Raw genomic sequence first — 22,475 nt, 5'->3', positions numbered from 1 at the left:
TCAACAATGCGGGAAGAACCAAGGCCCATCCAGCTACAGAGCCAAGCAAACCGTCGGCAGAGAAGAGCACGACCGCAGTGGAGGTACCGGAGCGGGCCCGTTTCGTACCAATACCCACTGGCTGTATCGCCGAAGAACCCGGTGACTCCCTTGCGGAGGATCCGATAGTAATATCCTCGGAGGAAGAGGTTGGCGTACCATCGGTGGCGATGCGCCTCCCGGCGAACCACCCCAGCGGTAATAAAGAGGAGCAGACGAGTCCAGACACCTATACACACACACACACACACACACACGAGTCCAGACATATATACACACACACACACACACACACACATACACTCAAGTGCACATGCGCCACTGTATATGTTGATGAAACGACAAGGATATTAGCTAGAAGAATTAGGGAATATACAGTGTAAGTGTCTGATCAGGAATACATCCTGACTCTCCTCGGGATACAGTGCCTACGCCTCCCTCCTTTACTGTTCTTATAACAGAATATGACATTTGAATGGTGAAATCGCAATCTCACGAGTTAATACAAATATTGGATTTTCGCTGCTCGCAAAAATGTTGCTAGATCATCAACAATCACAAAAAGGTGCCAAGCATTGGAAATGTGAACATCACTGGTCTCTTAAAATGTGCCTGAATTGCTCTTTCTGCGAAGACTAGAAATGAAAATGGCACATTATATTCAGCAATTGTTGCCTCGTTTGCCAAAAGTTACAGACAAAGTGTGTATTGTGACTATTGAGAATGCCGGAGCACTTTTGCTAAAACACAACAATTTTGAAAGCACCAAAGAAGTTTTTTCACAAACCAAACTGCAACAGAATTGCACATTTCCACTATAAAGTGACAGTCATAAAGTGACAGATCATTCTTTTTTAGCATGAAGAATCTCTGCAAGGTGTGACACAAACCTTCAAGTCATCCTTGTTATTTATGTACCCAGCAAAACGTCAGGTGCTCGTAATGACTCATTATCCGTAGGACCTCAGGTATCATTTTCCTGTGTGTATAACGCATCTAAATTGGTTTGACAAATAAACCGGCTTTATGCAATAGATTTGACTGTGCATCATATCAAGATCTATGGAACATTTCTCTGGTGAAGCCTGTAATGAAATATTCATTGAATGAATAAACATGATCATAGGCTCACTCGCAGTGGCAAGGAGCAAATTTAACATTTATATTAAGCAATACATTATGCCTCTACAATGGAAATAAATTAAAAGTCAGGGAGTGTGACCTGTATATATTAGTACTCACAGTATTGTTAGAAGATATAAAACATCTTACAGTTTCACTATGGCATACAGTAGAATGTCCCGTTTTTTTAATAAGGTCTGCTTACCACGGGGAACCATATATTCGGAATCCCTTCACCGTTACTTCGGAGTCCTGCAGATAGATGCAGTTTGTAAGAAGAGACTGTACATTTTCATAATTCTCCGGTTTCAGCTTCGACACAGATGGGAAATAGTAGAAGTCTTGTTTGATTAAGTCGGCCATGAACTCATGGTCAAACGTCAGCTCGTGATTTCCAGCTGTGACAACTTTATATTCATACGGGAGGCTTCCTGAAACAGAGCAAGACATACACCGACCAGTTATTTCTCTGTCTAAGACAAGAAAACGGCCACCTCTCAGGAAACAGACTCAAAATTATTACTAAACATACAACAATAACACGGGCGACAAAAAGAAAGAAGGTCAATTGTATGGAAAACTTATAATCTAAAATAAAATATTAAAGGAGCAATGGAGCAGGTGAATTAAAAAAAAGAAGTTTTTTATTTTTAATATGGAATTGAAGGGGGTCTCCGGAGATGAACCCAAATAATTTCAGCTCCGGGACCCCCTAATTCCGGAGTTACTTACCCCCGAAGTAGGTGCCAGTAGCTGCTCTGGCTCAGCAATCAAGACTTTAAAGTTTGAAGCTCCTGCGTCACATGGGCCAATAGGAAGCCACACCGATGACATCACAGCTTCCTATTGGCCCACAGGCCAGGACATATCTGAAGAGCGGAGATGTTGTGAACCCTGGTAGCGGAGGAGAGCAGATACCGGCACATAAGTATCTTCAGAAGCAGGGGGTCCCCAGAGCTGAAATTAACGGGGTTCAGCTATGGAGATCCCCTGCTTTAACTATATATATATATATATATAAATAAAAATCGCAAAAAAAAAAAAAACTATGCCGCCTTGGATTGCAGCTTTAATATTATATACAATCAAATAAATAGAAAACGAAGCCGAGGGCGCCTTGAGGCGTGTGCGACGAGTGCAGTCCGGGTATCATGTGACATCATGGGACAGGTGTCCTGGAACCAGCGGTGCATGCGTGCTCCGAGAAGGCAGGACCCCAACACGCAGACCTCGTGTGTATCTTTAATGAGCAAAAAAGAATGTGTTATATGTGAGTGTGATACTATTAGAGCAATAGTTTTATACAGAACTAGCTGATAGACCCGGCGTTGCCCGGGATGTAAATGGATAAAATAAATGTATGTTGTTGAAAATAAAAAGTACAATAAGCAAGTATGATTGAAGTTTATTGAAGGGTTGTGGGGGGAAGGGAGGTGGGTGCATAGCGGAGCGTGGTGTAAGGTGGCCATTTTGGTGCGTATCGGGCGGGAAGATAAGCGGCCTGCTGAGGGCGTGGGGGAAGCGGACATTTTGCTACAGTAAGCGTACATTGAAGGGGTTGTGGGGCGTATCGTGCGGGAAGGTAAGCGGCCTGCTGAGCGCGGAACGTGAGGGGGAAACAGACATTTTGCTACAGTAAGCGTGTGTGGGGGGAAGGGAGGGGGGTGCATAGCGAAGCGTGGTGAAAGGCGGCCATTTTGTAAGTGTGGAGAGACGGTCATGTAAATTATTTGCATGAAGGGTGGTAAGGAAGGGGGACAATGGAGGTGGATGAATATTGTATCGGGTGGGAATGCGGCCATTTTTGCAGAGTAATGGTGCCGACGATGATGGGGCCAGATGTTCATTGCCTATCGGGCGGGAAGGAAATCGGCCTGCTGAGCGCGGAGCGTGTGGGGGAAGCGGACATTTTCCTAGAATAAGCGGGGAGCGGGCGAGAGGGTGATGATCAGGGACAGCGGACTGCTGAGCGAGGAGCGGGCGAGAAGGCGGAGGGAGTGTGAAGCCGCCATGAGCTAGAGGCGTGGACGGGTAAGAGGGGGGGGGGGGGGGTGGACATCAGAGAGGTGGAGTTCAGTAATCGTCGTGCTGAGCGAGGAGTGATGATCTTGTGGGGCATGATGATTGTGGAGATGGAGAGGATAGTAAAGGGCGCAGGAGAGACAGGGTTGGAAAGGGGTTTACACTTACCAAGGTCGGTGGGTGACTCCGCAGGGGTGTATATCCCAGGGGTGTAGGGTGAGTCCGCATGGAGAGAGTCTCTGAGGCTACGCTGAGGGCTCAGTTTAGGCTTCAGAGTCTCGGGTGACAGTCTCAGGGGGTATGGTGAGTCTGCAGGGGTGAGACTCTGTGGCAGTATGTGTGTGTGTCTGTGTGTGTCACAGTGGAGTAGGTGTGTGTCCGTGATATCAGCGTACCTCTTGGCCAATGAGAGCCATGAAGGAGGCGGGGCATGGGCGGGCGGACCGACGGACCAATGAGAATCCCCACATCTACTAAAAATCAAACAATTTTCATTTTTATATATATATATATATATATAGATACACTTTGAGTGGTCTCCTGTGTGCATTTCTTTGAGGACTTTTCCCCATCCAAAGAACCCACTAAGGAGACTAGTAACCTGGGAAGGTGGATAAGCTTCATTAACCTCTTAAAACCTGCAGAACAAGATATTCGTTGTGAGTGCAATATATCCTATTTTATTTCCGTTTTCTATCAACGGCTACACAATGTTATTTCTTCTCGTTTTTTAAACCCACCTTTCCATGTACGCCTACTTTTTTGGAGGCTTATATAATGACTACTATCATTTTTTTTTACAATTTGCCAACATATTGCCCAGTATAGTACAGCGATGGTGAATGTATGTATGTATGTCATTATTTATATAGCGCCATTAATGTACATAGCGCTTCACAGTAGTAATATATGTGACAATAATATAAATAACAAATAATATAAATAACACATGAAGGGGAGAAATACTTCAGACATAAAGGTAACATTTAGGAAAAAGAGTCCCTGCTCCGAAGAGCTTACAATCTAATTTGTTGGTAGGAAGAACGTACAGAGAGAGTAGGAGGGCGTTCTGGTAAGTGTGTCTGCAAGGGGCCAAGGTTTAATGTATGAGGTGTTAATTATCAGCCAGGGAGCTACTCATATGCTTCCTTAATTTAGACATGCTGTCCAGGGCTATATTTTCTGCCTCCTGACACATACTGTAATTCCTAGTAACTACAGGCAGTGCTACATTAAGCAGGTGTGTTTTAAGGTGGGTGTTAAATGTGGATAGAGAGGGTGCTAGTCGGATATTGAAGGGAAGGGCATTCCAGAGGTGTGGGGCAGTCAGTGAGAAAGGTTTAAGGCGGGAGAGGGCTTTAGATACAAAGGGGGTAGAGAGAACACATCCTTGAGCAGAACGCAAAACTCGGGATGGTGTATAGCGAGAAATTAGGGCTGAGATGTAAGGAGGGGCAGAAGAGTGTAAAGCTTTAAAAGTGAGGAGAAGAATTCAGTGTGTGGTACGTTATTTGATAGGAAGCCAGGAGAGGGATTTCAGCAGGGGAGACGCTGAGACAGATTTCGGAAATAGTAGAGTGATTCTGGCAGCAGCATTTAGGATAGAGTGTATGGGGGACAGGTGAGAGGCGGGAAGGCCGGACAGCAGGAGGTTACAGTAGTCGAGACGGGAGAGATTGTGGGTCTGTGTCAGTTTTTGCAGTTGAGCAACAGAGGAAAGGGCGTATCTTGGTAATATTGCAGAGGGAAAAAATTACAGTTTTTTGCTACCTTTTGAATGTGAGAAGAGAATGTGAGAGAGGAGTCGAGTGTGACCCCTAGGCAGCGTGCTTGGGCTACTGGGTGAATGATGGTACTTCCAACACTAATGTGGAAGGAGGTAGTAGGGCCAGGTTTGGGAGGAAGTATAAGGAGCTCTGTTTTTGCCATGTTAAGTTTCAGTCTGCGAATGGCCATCCAGGATGATATTCCAGAGAGACATTCAGAAACTTTGGTCTGTATAGCAGGTGTAAGGTCAGGGGTTGAAAGGTAAATTTGTGTGTCGTCAGCATAGAGGTGATATTTTAACCCAAAAGATGTGATTAAGTCACCTAGAGAGAGTGTGTAAAGAGAAAAGAGAAGGGGTCCCCAGGACAGAGCCCTGGGGTACCCCCACAGAGAGATCGATAGAGGAGGAGGTGTTAGCAAAAGAGACACTGAAAGTACGATGGGAGAGGTAAGAGGAGATCCAGGATAGAGCTGTGTTCCGAATACCAAGAGTATGGAAAATGTGACGGAGAAGAGGGTGGTCCACAGTATCAAATGCTGCAGAGAGGTCAAGTAATATGAGCAGAGTGTAATGACCTCTGTTTTTGGTAGCATGGAGGTCATCAGTTATTTTAGTGAGAGCTGTTTCAGTGGAGTGAGCAGTGCAGAAGAAATGGAGCAAGTGAGAGAATACAAGACGTTCAAGGAGTTTAGAGTCAAAAGGCAGGAGGGAGACAGGTCGGTAGTTAGAAAGACAGGTAGGATCAAGCTTGCTGTTTTTGAGTAATGGTATAACGGTTGCATGTTTGAAGGAAGAGGGAAAAGGTACCAGAGTAGAGGGAGGAGTTAAAAATGTGTGTGAGCATAGGGATTATAGCAGGAGCAAAAGGTTTTAGGAGATGGGAGGGAATGTGGTCATGAGGGCAGGTGGTAGCGGGAGAAGAAGAGATCAACAGCGACACATCCTCCTCTGTGACATCCGATAAAAAGTCAAGGAATGCAGGAGGAGAATTAGGAAGAAGTGTACGATGGGTGGAGGATACGGCAAAGTCCTGAGATGAGATGGGGGACGAAGTACAGGCATCTGAGAGTGGTCTGAGTAGGGAGTCAAAGGCAGAGAAGAGTTGGCGTGGATTAGACTTGTGCATGTTAATTAGTGAAGAAAAGTAGGTTTTTTTTTAAATAGAAAGGGGTAAGTTTTTCAGGGGGGGGGAATCAAATTGTGGCAAAAATATTTTTTGCAATATTCAATATTCACAAATTTATTGGGGTACAATAACAATTTATTAGAATATCCAAAAATGCAAAAATTGGGAAATATTCGAAAATAAATAGTAATTTTAAAGAATATTTGCAAAAAACAAACAAAAATAAATTCAGGTAAAATCTAAGAATATTGTAAAGACACCACGCTCAAAACCAAATATATGATTCTTAATTACAATTGGACAAAAGTTAATGCGTGCTACCGGGGAAGATAAATTGTAAATATTACAGTACTCAGGGGTACTCAGCATCCTGCTGTGCACCACAAAGGGGATTCTTTTTCTGAGTACCCCTGAGTACTGTAATATTTAAAGAGATCCAGCGGGTAAAAAAGCAGAGCACAGCAATAGCAAAAATATGGGGCTACAAACCAAAGGCTAAATTAAAAAGAACTTTATTTTATCGTAGTGACAACATGGAGGACAGGTCAATCACTCTAACGCGTTTCGCGAGTATAGCGCTCTTTCAAAGAGTGTATTTTGTTGATGATGTAATCAGTGATTGATATAACCTAACCTCCGACCCCGACCTATCGGATGGAGGCAGAACACATTCAAAACATAAATAGCAAATAATATAAACATGTAATAACCTCAGTAATAATAAGACATTTAAAACCAACAATACACAAACATGACAGACAGGGTAGACTGTTCATATACAGTTTATCCTATATACACACTACCGGACTTTATTACTACATTTTACCTGAGCATATCAACACATCAGATCATAGCAACTCACAGAGGCTCTCTTGTCCATCTTCAAGCAAGTTGATAAATTTTGACTGTTTTATGGATCTTGAGCACTGATATCTAGAACTTGGTTCTTTCTTCTCTACTGTAATATTTACAATATCGGAGAAATATATATATATAACATAGAAAAAGAACAAAAAGCACTCCGAAATAATAGTCACTGGTGTGGGTGCAGATCCTATAATGAAGAATAAGCAATACGATACCGTTTTGAAACGAAATCAACAGGCAGCACTCCAGAATTGAACAAACAGGTGTATATTTTTTCAATTCTGGAGTGCTGCCTGCTGATTTCAATTCCAAATGGTATCGTATTGCATATATATATATATATATATATATATATATATATATATATATATATATATATACACACAGTGGTTGACAAATCACCAAAAAATCTACTCGCCACGCAAAAAAATCTACTCGCCACCTAGTACCAAACGTGTGCTGCTTGGGCCAATATTTACTCGCCCGGGGGTTAAATCCACTCGCCCGGGGCGAGCAAATGTATATAGTTTGTCGAACACTGTATATATATATATATTTCTGTTTAATTCAGCGAATAAAACGTTGCCACGTTTGCGGATCTCTGATAGTGATGAGCAATAATATCCAAAAATGTGAACATTTGGATATGTTGGCAAGGAACATAGATTACACCAGGAGTGGACAACTTCTGTCATCAAGGGCCACCAACAGGTCTTCGACTGAGCCACTGACTGAGCCACCTGTGCTGAAGCAGGGATTTCCTTAAAACTTGACCGGTTGGTGGGCCTTGAAGACTGGAGCTGGCCTCCCGTGCCGAACACTAACATGATAAGTACCTGTATGCACAAAATGTGCTCATTTACGTGGCACTTTAGCCTCTGATTAAAGGTTTAAATGTTTCAGAAACTAACAGAATTCATTTAACCCTTCAGTGCCAGAGGGGTTCGCAGGGCACTGACGGAGTTAAGAACGGAGTTAAGAGCGGAAGGAGCGGCTCAGTGAGGAATGGTCCTGACTGTAAACAAGGACACGAGTGTGAAGCAGGGGAAGATAGCTCATAAAAAAAGAAGAAAGAACGGAGCACTGCCCACGGCACACACTGCCCACTGCACACACAGCCCACTGCACGCTGCCCACTGCACACTGCCCACTGCACACACTGCCCACTGCACACACAGCCCACTGCACGCTGCCCACTGCACACTGCCCACTGCACACACTGCCCACGGCACGCGGCCCATGGCACACACTGCCCACTGCACACACTGCCCACAGCACGCTGCCCACTGCATGCTGCCCACTGCACACGCTGCCCACTGCACACTGCCCACTGCACACACTGCCCACGGCACGCTGCCCACGGCACGCTGCCCACTGCACACGCTGCCCACTGCACACGCTGCCCACAGCACGCTGCCCACTGCACATGCTGCCCATGGCATACACTGCCCACAGCCCACTGCGCACGCTGCCCATGGCATACACTGTCCACGGCATGCTTCCCGCTAACCACGGCACGCTACCCAAAGCCCACTGCACACGCTGCCCACTGCCCACGGCACACTGCACGCTGCCCATGGCACACTGCACGCTGCCCACGGCACACTGCCCACTGCACACGCTGCCCACTGCACACGCTGCCCACAGCACGCTGCCCACTGCACATGCTGCCCATGGCATACACTGCCCACAGCCCACTGCGCACGCTGCCCATGGCATACACTGCCCACGGCATGCTTCCCGCTAACCACGGCACGCTACCCAAAGCCCAATGCACACGCTGCCCACTGCCCATGGCACACTGCTCGCTGCCCAAGGCACACTGCCCGCTGCCCAAGGCCCGCTGCATACTGCCCACTGCCCACGGCACGGCTCCGTTCTTTCTTCTGATATTTTCTACCACTGGTCTCGAGCTGCATGTATGTGACTTCTCACAGCCGCGAGCAGCCATTTAGGAGGTCCCCGGCACCAGAGACTTACGAGGAGGTAAGCAGATTATAATTGCCCTATATATTACAGATGCCCTGGCTAGGTGCCCCTCTGAAGGACGACTTTATGACCTGATGTATCGACATCTGATATTTGCATCGCTATATACTCCGTTCTATGGTGCACAGCGTCACTCCTTTGCGCACAGGACAGCTTTCTTTTGGTTTCTGAACATGGTTCAAATCCCAGTGTCAGCTCCTGGTGACCTTGAGCAAAGTCTCTTCATCTCCCTGTGCCTCGGGCACCAAAAATAGATTGTAAGCTCTACGGAGAAGAGACTGGTGCCTGCAACAATTCTATGTGCAGCGCTAAGTACACTGTCAGCACTATACAAGGAAATAGCCATTATTATTATTATTATTAACGGTATACACTGCCACTAATTCTCTGACCTTCCTTGGTTAACCTTTTAATACCCAAACACCTTAACCCTTACCTTTCCCTTCTTAAATGATGTATCATATCTATCTACAGCGGCGGATTTCACAATCCTTAGCTGTGGCGGCCGCCTCCTTACCTGCCGCGCTCCTCCTGAACCGCAGCGTCAAATGACGCCGCTGATGTCACCAATGGCACGTCACACGGCGCCACGTTGTCATGGTAATGCGATGTCATGACGCCATTTGACCCTGCGATTCAGAAGGAGAAGGAGGGCGGCAGCAACAGCGAAATGACTTCCCATCAGGCTGGAGAGCGCAGAAAAAGTATACGGGGGCGGACATTTTTGCCAACCCCAAATTTTGCCACCTTCGGCCCGGGCAGAACGGGAAATCCGCCACTGTACATCTATCTATCATAGATAGGGAGGGTGCATCTTATTTTAGTAGGGAAAGGTAAGGGTTACAGTGGATGTGTATAAAAAGGTTAACCAAGGGGGAGAGAGAGAGGAGAGACGGAGAGAGACGGAGAGAGACGCAGAGAGACGCAGAGAGACGCAGAGAGACACAGAGACACAGAGACAGAGAGAGACAGAGAGACAGAGAGAATTTAAGAAGGGAAAGGGAAGGGTTAAGGTGGATGTAGATAGATAGATAGATAGGTAGAGATAGATAGATAGATAGATAGATAGATAGATAGATAGATAGATAGATAGATAGAATTTAAGAGGGGAAAGGGAAGGATTAAGATGAATGGGTATAGAAAAGTTAGCCAAGGAAGGTTAAAGAGTACAGTATATAACAAAAACAAACATCATATAAGCAGAACATTAACAAATTATTATAATCACACCTGGCCCAGATCAAAATGCACACACTTCCGAATAGATTCATTGGTATACAGCCCCTCGATTGTTTTACATTTAGTTTTAGTTGGGCAGGTTTGATATAAAGCGCTTCCATTGTCTGTCCCACGCAGATCCTTCCCACTCATTTTCCTAATGGCTTTGTCTTTGTTTTTTCTCTCTCTAATAGCATCGTGCGGTGGAAGTCTGCTTCATCCAGCTCTGATTTATAAGAATACCAGGGTCCATTGAAATGCAAATGACTACAAATCAAACTGCTTCAAGAACGCTGCACGTGCCTCCGGTAAAGACTCGAGCTACTGACTCCACGGTGCAGCTATTCTGATATTCGGAACTATAAATATAATCTGCAGCATAGGATGTCTTCAGAAATGACTGCTTAAAGAATTCCGAACCTGATAAATCAACCCTAAAATATACCCACCTGTCTCCATCTTTTAAACCTATTGTAAAGTGAGAGCAGTTATTTCTGACAACAGCATATTTTCTCCTTGGATAATAATTAATAGAAATGATGTCCCTAAGATTATTGAATGCAGCTGTATAGTATAAAATTAATTGACTGTAGCATCTTGTCATTCAATCACAAAGAACCAGTTGCAGCAATAAGAGAATGGTTCATTTTTGTACGATATTAAATAGAATAGACTTTCTTGGGGTTTTCACTACACAGCTGCAGCTTTTAGCAATGGCTGATTTAATAAATTAACCCCTTTATGTGGAATGAATCAAGATGGTGCAATTTGCTCCAAACAATGCAGTAACGTGTTTTTTGTGTCCATCAGGGCAACATTAATAATAATCTAAATAATAACATTAATAATAATCTAAGTATAAAAATGTTGTTGTGGTATGCATTTGTGTGTATACATCGATATATACAGGTGGTTCTCGGTATCCAGCGGACACTTGATCCGACTTTGGAACCGCTTATCCGACAGTCACCACCGCGGATTAACATGGACCCGCAATCCGATGACGGTTTGCGGGACGCATTACGTCGGATAAGCGGAGGACAGGCACACGCCAAAAAGAAGGTTTATTGTAATCCACTCATCAACTTTTCACCTCGCCGCGGAGCCTGTTTCAAGATACACCAGTGACGTGCTGCAACCTGTGCACCGGTAGGAGACGGAGGCGTCACCGGGGATCACCGAAACTAACCACAAAATTGCACCGATAAACACCAAATTCAAACCGGTGTCAATTTCCTTTCATTGTAAGGCTGCGCTTATAGTGCCCGGCGACGCGACGTCGCTCCGAAACAAATACATTGACTCCGTCGCAAGCGCTTATAGTAAGCGCGACAGCGACAGAGTGGCCAAAAATTTGGAAGCCGGGTAAATTTTGTTTTTTAGAGACTGTCGCCACATGTGACTGTGTCTAAACCAATCAGAGAGCGCTGCCCGCCCCCTGCGCGACATCACTGGCCTTGTCGCCAGCGACGTCGCTTAAAACTAAAGTTTAATTTTCGCTAGTGACGACGACGGACGTCATCGGTCGCGTCGCCGGCACTATAAGCGCGGCCTTAACGTTGATAAACACCGATATATATATATATTTTCAAATAAAATGTAAGCAGAAAAAAAAAATAAACGCAGATTTTATGAAAAAAATAAACCCCCGAAAACCAGAAAAACTGTATATACACACGTGGCATGTTCCACAGGGCCCAACAGCTGGGTTACAATAGAAATCAAAAGTAGCGCAATAAAGGAGAAGCCGTATAACGGGGGGTGGGGGGGGGAACAGATAAACAATTACAATTTTTAGCAAAGGAGGGAGGAGAAAAAGTCAGACATCTGTGTATAAAATGTGCCACTTGCAAAGATCATCTCCCAAACACACAGGCCCCTTCCTTCCGAAAAGGAATACAAAAAAGCAAACTAATTTAAATGTATTGAAGTTAAACTACATGAAACTAATTAAGCGTTTGAATTGTGACCTGTTCGCTATACGAGGGAAGGCAGCATCTGGTACGCAGCGCTCAGCTTCTTATCTAACGGCTGCAGGCTAACCAATAAAGCAGGGGCTTTAATGCCTTCAATAGGAAATGCATGAGCAGCCCTTCCAGCCCTGAAGGGGTTACTAGCTGGGCTGTGTATTTATAAATACAATATATTTTAACCCGGAAGAAATACATTGACAAGTTACCGCTCGGTGTCGCAATATAGTAGGCGCAGTAACAGGACTTCACTCCGTGACCTCCACTCGTTATCAAGGTCATCGCAGCTATGAGACACAACGGACCAGATTTGCTCAACTGTAATTTAAGGTACAGTCCCTGCTTCAGCACAAGTGGCTCAATCAGTCCCTGCTTCAGCACGGGTGGCTGAATCAGAGGCTCAGTCGATCAGAGGCTCAGTAGTCCCTGTAAAAGGGATGGTGTGCATTGGTTTGTAAATATTCTCATTTGTTCCCTAAAAAACTGAACTTGTAGGTTTGGAGATGGAGAAAAATGAGTGATACAAATCCGACTGACTCTGACACACTTCTTACACGACGTATCGCGCACCTTTTTTCCCATATGGAACTCCGACTATGGGGCCTATTAAAGTGTGAAAATACAGTGCAATAAAAAAAACAAAAAGGATGATATATTGCATTATACATGTGCAGTAAGTTAACTTTGTAACATATGTATATCAATTAACACATAATAAAAGAGCATATCAATCTTCCCAAACTCATATATAGATCGAGGCCTAAATTTACATAAATTCACATGAATTGCCTGTTGTTAATAAAGAAAACTCTATTCTTCCAGACCGCGCACTTTAAACAGACGGTGGAGGCCTTTGGTTTACAGAGCGGCCCCTAACAAGCAGTAATACGCATTCCGTGGACAGCGCTGTGCAGTCACCGCTGACGAAATATATGAGGTTGGGCTGTCTCCACCAGAGACGCGCGAAACTTTCTCACACGTTTGCAAATCTAATAACCATGTATTAACCCTTGTCCCGTATACAGTTTTTTTTGGAAGGGGGGGAGGGGGAGGGAGAATGAAGGGGGGAAAAAATCCAACAAAAAGCGAGATTTGGGGGAATATTTTCGAACAAAAATCTAAAAAGAAGTTTGAACAGTTTCTAACAATTAAATACTTTTTTTTTAAAAAGACAGTAAAAACAACAATCAAAACACATAAATAGCTGAACTTTTATTCAGTGTTTGGCTCAGAATTCACTCTGATTTTAAAGTTAATTCCACTTTCGAACAAACTTTGGATTTTGCACTCGCGAACCTGCCCATCCTTAATAAATGCTGGTGGTACTCCACACTTCCATGTACCACAATACTTCAACTACTGCGCATGAAGGACCAAATGTAAGGTACACAGTCAGGTTAGTTGTATGCTGTGATATCTTTTAGGGGCCCTACAGGAGAGTTCATCATGGATTAATTTATAGTGTACAAAACTTTATAAACCTCCCAGGTGTTCTGTATTATTCAAGTGTTTAAGATGCACGGTGAGAGGAGATAACATAATCCCACTGTATCACGTAGCAATTAAATACTCACACACCAGATCCAATTTTATATTGCTTAACAGGGCTGCCGCAGATTTCCCAGTGCCCAGGACTACAGTTTCGACTTAGACTTCCCACCCCCTATGTCGGTGGTCTTACGATCCCCCCCCCCCTTTGTCGGCAGTATTGCAAGCCCCCCTCCTTTATTCCCCCATCTCACTCTTACTCCCCTCTCTTTCTCACTCACCCCTCTCACACAATTACCTCCCTCACACTCATTCCCTCCTCCCTCCCACTCATTCCCTCCTCCCTCCCTGTCACACACACACAAACACACACACAACTCCCCCCCAATATCCACACAATTCCCCCCACAATCCCCCCACAAAATACAGTCTTACACTACCCTCCCAAATACAGTCTTACACTACCCTCCCAAATACAGTCTTACACTACCCTCCCAAATACAGTCTTACACTTACCTTGGAGATGGTCTCTCTCCCACGCTGCTTTAGGCCTCTCTCACTCTCCCACACCAGGCCTACTACGCTGGTGGCTGCGGAGGGCCTGGCCGGCCGGTGCTGGAAGTTGGGTCCGGCCAGGGGCAGGCCAATTGTGCATCCGGCTGCCAGGGCTCTGGTTCCTGCTGGGCCCCGGCTCTCCCACACTGCTGCCGCTGGCCGGCATCTATCCAACGTCGGTGTGCACCGGAAGCTGAGTTCAGCTTCCGGCGTACACCAGCCAGAGAGGGGCCCGGCACGGGACCGTGACGGAGAGAGGGGCGGGCCCGGGTAGCAGTGTGGGAGAGTCGGGCCCAACTTCCAACGCCGCCCGGCCCCCTGCAGCCACCGGTTCCGGGACACTGGTCCCGCCTCCCCACCCCCGTCGTCGTTGCTGAACATCGGAGCTAGGACCAGTGATGTATGACCCTGCAAACCCAACGCCATTTCTTTCAAACTCACCAAGCCAGTCGTTAAATTTTTTCACCTCACTAGGAAGTCCCAGCTCAGTGAAGTCTCCGGCATGGATTAGAACATCTCCATATGGCATCTGTAGGAGGTCAGTTCGTGAATGGGTATCAGAAATACAGACAAATCGGGTATATCCAGGAGGCTTCGGGGCATCATGGGGCACAGGATCCACCCTATAGAAAAACAAAGTATAAAGTATATATTATATCTTTATTTGTATAGTGCCCACAAAGACAATACAATACAAGGAATTATAATACAACTAGCTGTACCCAGCGTAACATACACCAATCTAGAAGATCTGAAAGGTTATTAATGAAACTTTACTCTTTGTTTTCCCCCCTCCCTATAATGCCTGGCTGTCCCTTGTCTCCTCTTCCCCACCTCACTCTCTCCTCCATCATACCCTGCTCCTCTTTCCCCTCCTACTCATCTCACCTGTCTCCTCTCCTTTCTGTCTCTCTGTTTCCTCCTCCTAATCTCCTTGCTGTCTCTCCTCTCCTCTCCTTGCACTCCCTCCTGCTCAGGGCCGCCGAGAGTGGGTTCGGGCCGTGGTGAAAAAAACAACATTTCGGGCCCCCCAGCAGCTCTTCTCTCTCCCGCACTTAGCTGTGGTGGGGCCGCCTCCTTGCTGCCGCCCTCCTTCTCCTTCTGAACCACAGTGCCAAATGACACAGCGGGCGTCGCCAACGTAACGTCGCAAGGCGTCGCATTGCCATGGTAACGTGATGTAATTTGACGCCTCGGTTCAGAAGAAGGAGGGCGGCACCAAGGAGTAACAAATAATGATACCACCGAGAAAGACAAAAACATATGCAACATAGTCGGGCCCCGGGCCCCCTTCCAGACTTAAGGTAAATACATAGACTCGTAGGTATATTTTAGTGCGAGTTACAACAATATAATGACATGGCGTTGGAAGTATCCTTTTGATACATAGAGCGCTGGGAACTTTTGCCTGTTGGAGACGCCCGATCCATATAAATGAAGAATATAGAAGTAACAATTCAGGGGTTTGCTGCTGCAAAGTGTGACGGTGCTCATCTCAAAATCAGAAGGCGGACCCGCAGGGCTGAGGTAGGGATGCAAATAACCCGACCAGCGCCCGGGGAGAGAGTCCTGTAAGAGTATCCGTGGTCGGTAAGCAGGCAGAGGTCAGGGCTGTCGGCAGAGGTGCAAAGTCCAGGAGACCCGCAAAAGGTCAGGGCAGGCAGAAGGCAGCGAGGTCGGGGTCACGGTCCAGGGTCAGCAACAGGGGAATCAAAACAGGCAAAAGGGTAAAGCGTGACAACGTAGACCAACAGGAGCTGCAAATGTTAAAACCTAGACGACTTCTACTACTAACTCCAGCCTTTTATAGCATGCTGCCAGCACACCAAATGCCGACCGTGTGCAAAAAGGGCAGATGACTTGGAAAACTTGAACCGCACCAAAACCCGGCACGGATCGAGCAGAATCCTTACATAAAGCAGCAGTACGCGCTGATCTTTTTTACTTTCTAGCTCCGTTTTTATTTCATTTTTTTTTTTAAATCTGATACTTTGGTCCGGAGATAAAAGTGTTTCAAATATTGTGTATCTGAGAGGTTAACATGAAGCTCTCCCCACAGCCCAGTGCAGTCTAAAGGTTACCATGGTAACCTCGGAAGCAAGGACCGGGGTGGCCAACTTTTGTGGCTCTCCCACTAGACGTCAACAAAGGATTAGTGATAGTCTTCAATTCTGCAGCAAAGACAGCGTACTAAGAGCATGGCTGGCCAACTCCAGTATTCAAGGGCCACCAGCAAGTCAGGTTTTCTTGATATCCCTGCTTCAGCACAGGTGGCTCAATCAGTGGCTCAGTCAAAGACAGAGCCCCTGATAGGGATATCCCTGCTTCAGCACAGGTGGCTCGACTGAGCCACTGCCCTGATTGAGCCACACGTGCTGAAGCAGGGATATCCCTAATGCCTGGCCTGCAGGGGGCCCTGGAGGACAGGAATTCGCCACGCCTGAGCAAGAGATTAAGAATATCTTAATATATAAAATCGAATGGTTAGTGAGGTTAGTGCTATCTGCGGTGAATCTGATTGGTCCGTGACTCTCATTGGCCAAGAGGTACGCCCCACTGTGACATCACCTCCTTCACTCTCACACACTTGCAGTCACACCACACGCCCAGAACCACACACACACACACACACACACACACACACACACACACACACACACACACACACACACACACACACACACACACACACACACACACACACCTCTGAGTCATGCTGTCACCCCTTTGTACCTCCGACTCATGTGTACACACACACACACACACACTCCACACACACTCACACTGACCTGTCATCCCACATCTCAGTCATGCTGTCACCCCTGTGTACACACTGTCATCCCATAGCTGACACTCATGCTTACTCCCCTGTAGCTGACACTCATGCTTACTCCCCTGTAGCTGACACTCATGCTTACTCCCCTGTAGCTGACACTCATGCTTACTCCCCTGTAGCCAGAACTGTAGGCACAACGGACGAAGCGCACTCCCTATAGCCGCGCACATTCAACCGCGACACTCCCTGTGCACATGGCCGGCCATATGGCCTCCTTCATATGCACATGCCCGGACTAACCGCCGGAACAACCGCACTCCCTATAGCCGCGCACATTCAACCGCCATTCTCCCTCCGCAGTCGCCGGCCAACAGTCCCTGTGCACATGGCCGCCCATATGGCCTCCGCACACACGACGACACTCCCACGCACCATCAAGACTGCCTTACTAAAAACACATATATTCAAATATACAGTAAATATATATCAAAACATTTTTATTACAACAATGCCTGCCCGTACCTTCACCTACGCACTCTTTATTTACTTTCCAAAATGGCCGCCACACGAACTTACAACATGTACCTTACATTGACATTATACAATGTCCCGCTTTGCCAATGTTACATTATTCCCTTAATAACATACGCACTCTTAATTTAATTTCAAAAATGGCCGCCACACACACTTACAACATCTACATTTCATTTACATTATTTTATTCCAGCCCCCCCCCCCTCCCCCTCCCCCTCCCCCCTCTTACCCGACCACCAAATCACACTTTCCCCCCGCTCCGCTCCTTCCCGCCCGCTCCGCTCCTTCCCGCCCGCAATGGACGACTTCACGGCCACGCCACCGCTCCAGCACCACCACTTACTTGCCCAACACTGCTCCGCTACTTACTGGCCGCTACTTACCGCCCTTCACCGCCGCTCCGTTACTTAACGGCCGCATTCACTGCCGACAGCTCCAGCCCCCACACGGCTCTGAGGGGGGTGGGCTCTTGGCCCCCCGCCAAAGCACGCTCCCCATCCCCGAGATCGCTCCTCCGGCTCTCTCCACCTCTCCCTGCAGCCACAGGGAGGGGAGATGCGTGCGCCTCCGCCGCGAGACCGCTCCCCGCCGCTCTCCCACTTCCCCCCAACCCCCAGAGCACGCTCTCTCAGGATCACCCCCACACACACGCCGCTACCCCCCTTCACACACGCCGCTTACCCGCCTCACCATCCCCGACAACGGACACCGCCGAGGAGCACGAGGTGGAGGAGGAGAGCGTCAGGGAGGTGGTGCCGCGCACTACCTCCTCTATGCCACCGGGAGCCGGAGGAGGCCAGGAGTGGGGAGAGACAGACTGGTAGCCCGAGGAGGAGCGCGCCAGGCTGCCAGGTGAGGAAACGCAGGGGGAGGGATCCCTGCCTTTCATGCAACCTCCCCCCCCTGCCTTTCATGCAACCTCCCCCCCCTGCCTTTCATGCAACCTCCCCCCCCTGCCTTTCATGCAACCTCCCCCCCTGCCTTTCATGCAACCTCCCCCCCCTGCCTTTCATGCAACCTCCCCCCCCTGCCTTTCATGCAACCCCCCCCCTGCCTTTCATGCAACCTCCCCCCCCCTGCCTTTCATGCAACCTCCCCCCCCCCTGCCTTTCATGCAACCTCCCCCCCCCTGCCTTTCATGCAACCTCCCCCCCCTGCCTTTCATGTAACCTCCCCCCCTGCCTTTCATGCAACCTCCCCCCCCCTGCCTTTCATGCAACCTCCCCCCCTGCCTTTCATGCAACCTCCCCCCCCCTGCCTTTCATGCAACCTCCCCCCCCCTGCCTTTCATGCAACCTCCCCCCCCCCTGCCTTTCATGCAACCTCCCCCCCCTGCCTTTCATGCAACCTCCCCCCCCTGCCTTTCATGCAACCTCCCCCCCCTGCCTTTCATGCAACCTCCCCCCCCCTGCCTTTCATGCAACCTCCCCCCCCTGCCTTTCATGCAACCTCCCCCCCCTGCCTTTCATGCAACCTCCCCCCCCTGCCTTTCATGCAACCTCCCCCCCCTGCCTTTCATGCAACCTCCCCCCCCTGCCTTTCATGCAACCTCCCCCCCCTGCCTTTCATGCAACCTCCCCCCCCTGCCTTTCATGCAACCTCCCCCCCCCTGCCTTTCATGCAACCTCCCCCCCCTGCCTTTCATGCAACCTCCCCCCCCTGCCTTTCATGCAACCTCCCCCCCCTGCCTTTCATGCAACCTCCCCCCCCCTGCCTTTCATGCAACCTCCCCCCCCCTGCCTTTCATGCAACCTCCCCCCCCTGCCTTTCATGCAACCTCCCCCCCCTGCCTTTCATGCAACCTCCCCCCCCTGCCTTTCATGCAACCTCCCCCCCTGCCTTTCATGCAACCTCCCCCCCCTGCCTTTCATGCAACCTCCCCCCCCTGCCTTTCATGCAACCTCCCCCCCTGCCTTTCATGCAACCTCCCCCCCCTGCCTTTCATGCAACCTCCCCCCCCCTGCCTTTCATGCAACCTCCCCCCCTGCCTTTCATGCAACCTCCCCCCCTGCCTTTCACGCAACCCCCCCCTCCCTGCCTTTCACGCAACACCCCCCTCCCTGCCTTTCACGCAACACCCCCCCTCCCTGCCTTTCACGCAACCCCCCCTCCCTGCCTTTCACGCAACCCCCCCTCCCTGCCTTTCACGCAACCCCCCCTCCCTGCCTTTCACGCAACCCCCCCCTCCCTGCCTTTCACGCAACCCCCCCCCTCCCTGACTTTCACGCAACCCCCCCTCCCTGACTTTCACGCAACCCCCCCTCCCTGACTTTCACGCAACCCCCCCCTCCCTGACTTTCACGCAACCCCCCCTCCCTGCCTTTCACGCAACCCCCCCCCCCCTCCCTGCCTTTCACGCAACACCCCCCCCCCTCCCAGCCTTTCACGCAACCCCCCCTCCCTGCCTTTCACGCAACCCCCCCCCTGCCTTTGACGCCCCCAACCCTGCCTTTGACGCCCCCCTGCCTTTGACGCCCCCCCCCTGCCTTTGACGCCCCCCCCTGCTTTTGACGCCCCCCCCTGCCTTTGATGCCCCCCCTGCCTTTGACGCACCCCCCTGCCTTTGACGCACCCCCCCTGCCTTTGAGGCCCCCCCTGCCTCCGGCCAACGCCGGGTATACACACACACCTCTCCTCCCCCCCATCACACTCACCTCCCTTCACCGGCATGACCCCCTTCCTCCCTCGCGCCATCCAATTGAGAAGATGGCGTCACCCGGAAGTAGAGGTAGGTGTCGCGTGTGTGTCGCTCCCCCACTTCACCCACCTCACCCCCCCCGCTTCACCCACCTCACCCCCCCCCCCCCACTTCACCCACCTCACCCCCCCCCACTTCACCCACCTCCCCCAGCACGCTCTCTAAGGCTCAACATCCCGAGGAGCAGGAGGAGGGCGGCAGGGAGTTAATACCTCCTTTGTGCCACTGGGAGTCGGCGGAGGCCACGAGGGGGAGACAACCAGTGGCAGCCCGAGGAGCGTGGCATGCTGGCAGGTGAGGAAATGCAGGGGGAGGAATCCATGCCTTTGACGCACCCACCTTGCCTTTGACGGCCCCCCCCTTGCCTTTGACGCGCCCCCTCCCCCTGCCTTTGAGGCCCCCCAGCCTTTGACGCCCCCCCCTGCCTCCGGCCAACGCCGGGTATACACACACGCACACACCTCTCTTCACACCCCCCCCCCCCATCACACTCACCTCCCTCCCCGGCGCTCATTCACCTCCCCTCCCCGGCGCTCACTCCCCCTGCCTTTCACTCCCCCCCTCCCTGCCTCCGCGTCCCCTTCCTGTCCACTGTCGTCGTCCCCCTCCTGTCCACTGTCGTCGTCCCCCTCCTGTCCACTGTCGTCGTCCCCCTCCTGTCCACTGTCGTCGTCCCCCTCCTGTCCACTGTCGTCGTCCCCCTCCTGTCCACTGTCGTCGTCCCCCTCCTGTCCACTGTCGTCGTCCCCCTCCTGTCCACTGTCGTCGTCCCCCTCCTGTCCACTGTCGTCGTCCCCCTCCTGTCCACTGTCGTCGTCCCCCTCCTGTCCACTGTCGTCGTCCCCCTCCTGTCCACTGTCGTCGTCCCCCTCCTGTCCACTGTCGTCGTCCCCCTCCTGTCCACTGTCGTCGTCCCCCTCCTGTCCACTGTCGTCGTCCCCCTCCTGTCCACTGTCGTCGTCCCCCTCCTGTCCACTGTCGTCGTCCCACTCCTGTCCACTGTCGTCGTCCCCCTCCTGTCCACTGTCGTCGTCCCCTCCTGTCCACTGTCCCGTCCCCTCCTGTCCACTGTCCCGTCCCCTCCTGTCCACTGTCCCGTCCCCTCCTGTCCACTGTCCCCGTCCCCTCCTGTCCACTGTCCCCGTCCCCTCCTGTCCACTGTCACCGTCCCCTCCTGTCCACTGTCACCGTCCCGTCCTGTCCACTGTCACCGTCCCGTCCTGTCCCTGTCCCGTCCACTGTCCCCGTCCCGTCCTGTCCACTCTCACCCCCCCTCCTGTCCACTCTCACCCCCCCTCCTGTCCACTTCCCCCCCTCCTGTCCACTCTCCCCCCCCTCCTGTCCACTCTCCCCCCCCTCCTGTCCACTCTCCCCCCCTCCTGTCCACTGTCACCCCCCCCTGTCCACTATCCCCCCCCCTGTCCACTATACCCCCTCCTGTCCACTGTCCCCCCCCCCTCCTGTCCACTGTCCCCCCCCTCCTGTCCACTGTCCCCCCCCCTCCTGTCCACTGTCCCCCCCCCCTCCTGTCCACTGTCCCCCCCCCTCCTGTCCACTGTCCCCCTCCTGTCCACTGCCCCCCCCCCTCCTGTCCACTGTCCCCCCCCCTCCTGTCCACTGTCCCCCCCCTCCTGTCCACTGTCCCCCCCCTCCTGTCCACTGTCCCCCCCTCCTGTCCACTGTCCCCCCCTCCTGTCCACTGTCCCCCCCTCCTGTCCACTGTCCCCCCCTCCTGTCCACTGTCCCCCGCCCCCCCACACATGTCTACTGCCCCCCCTCCTGTCCACTGTCACCCTCTCCTGTCCACTGTCCCCGTCCCCTCCTGTCCACTGTCCCCGTCCCTCCCCTCCTCCTGTCCACTGTCCCTCCCCCCACCCCATCTCCTGTCCATTGTCCCTCCCCCCACCTTTTCCTAGCGGGAAATTTCACTCACGGGCAACGCCGGGTCTCTCAGCTAGTATATATATATATATTTTAAACACTAGAAAAAAGATTATTATTTATTTATTTAAAACCAAGCCATGCTCAGGGAGCAAGATATTAACATTATACTGCAGCAGTCAAACGTATATAGGCTCCTGGAGCCGGTTTAAGAAAGAAAACTCTCCCTCTCTTATAACCTGTGTATACTCTGTGGGGTTTGTGACGTAAAATAAAATAGTCATTATCGCAAATTAAAAGGCTGTTAATTAGATTATCCCACCATTAAAAATAAGTCCCTTTGTTTATTTCCATCCCACTGCACCCGTCGGCGTTACCTGCAGCAGAAACCAAAGTCAGTTTCAAGAGCCATCTTATACAAT

General features: G+C 50.0%; 1 protein-coding gene across 1 annotated transcript in view; it reads right to left on the bottom strand.

Annotated features, from left to right (window-relative positions):
• The window catches only part of MPPED1 (metallophosphoesterase domain containing 1), a 58,277-nt gene that overhangs the window by 17,273 nt on the left and 18,529 nt on the right, over positions 1-22,475 (bottom strand). Inside the window, exons 2-3 of the mRNA XM_075602788.1 lie at positions 14,606-14,787; positions 1,367-1,592 (exon numbers count right to left, since the gene is read on the bottom strand). Coding sequence (XP_075458903.1) covers positions 1,367-1,592; positions 14,606-14,787 — 408 coding nt within the window. The remainder of the gene's footprint in view (positions 1-1,366; positions 1,593-14,605; positions 14,788-22,475) is intronic.

Source organism: Ascaphus truei, chromosome 5 (assembly GCF_040206685.1).
Source record: "Ascaphus truei isolate aAscTru1 chromosome 5, aAscTru1.hap1, whole genome shotgun sequence".
NCBI lineage: Eukaryota > Metazoa > Chordata > Amphibia > Anura > Ascaphidae > Ascaphus > Ascaphus truei.
Note: the sequence above shows the minus strand (reverse complement) of the source record. Positions and strands in the feature narration are given on the sequence as shown.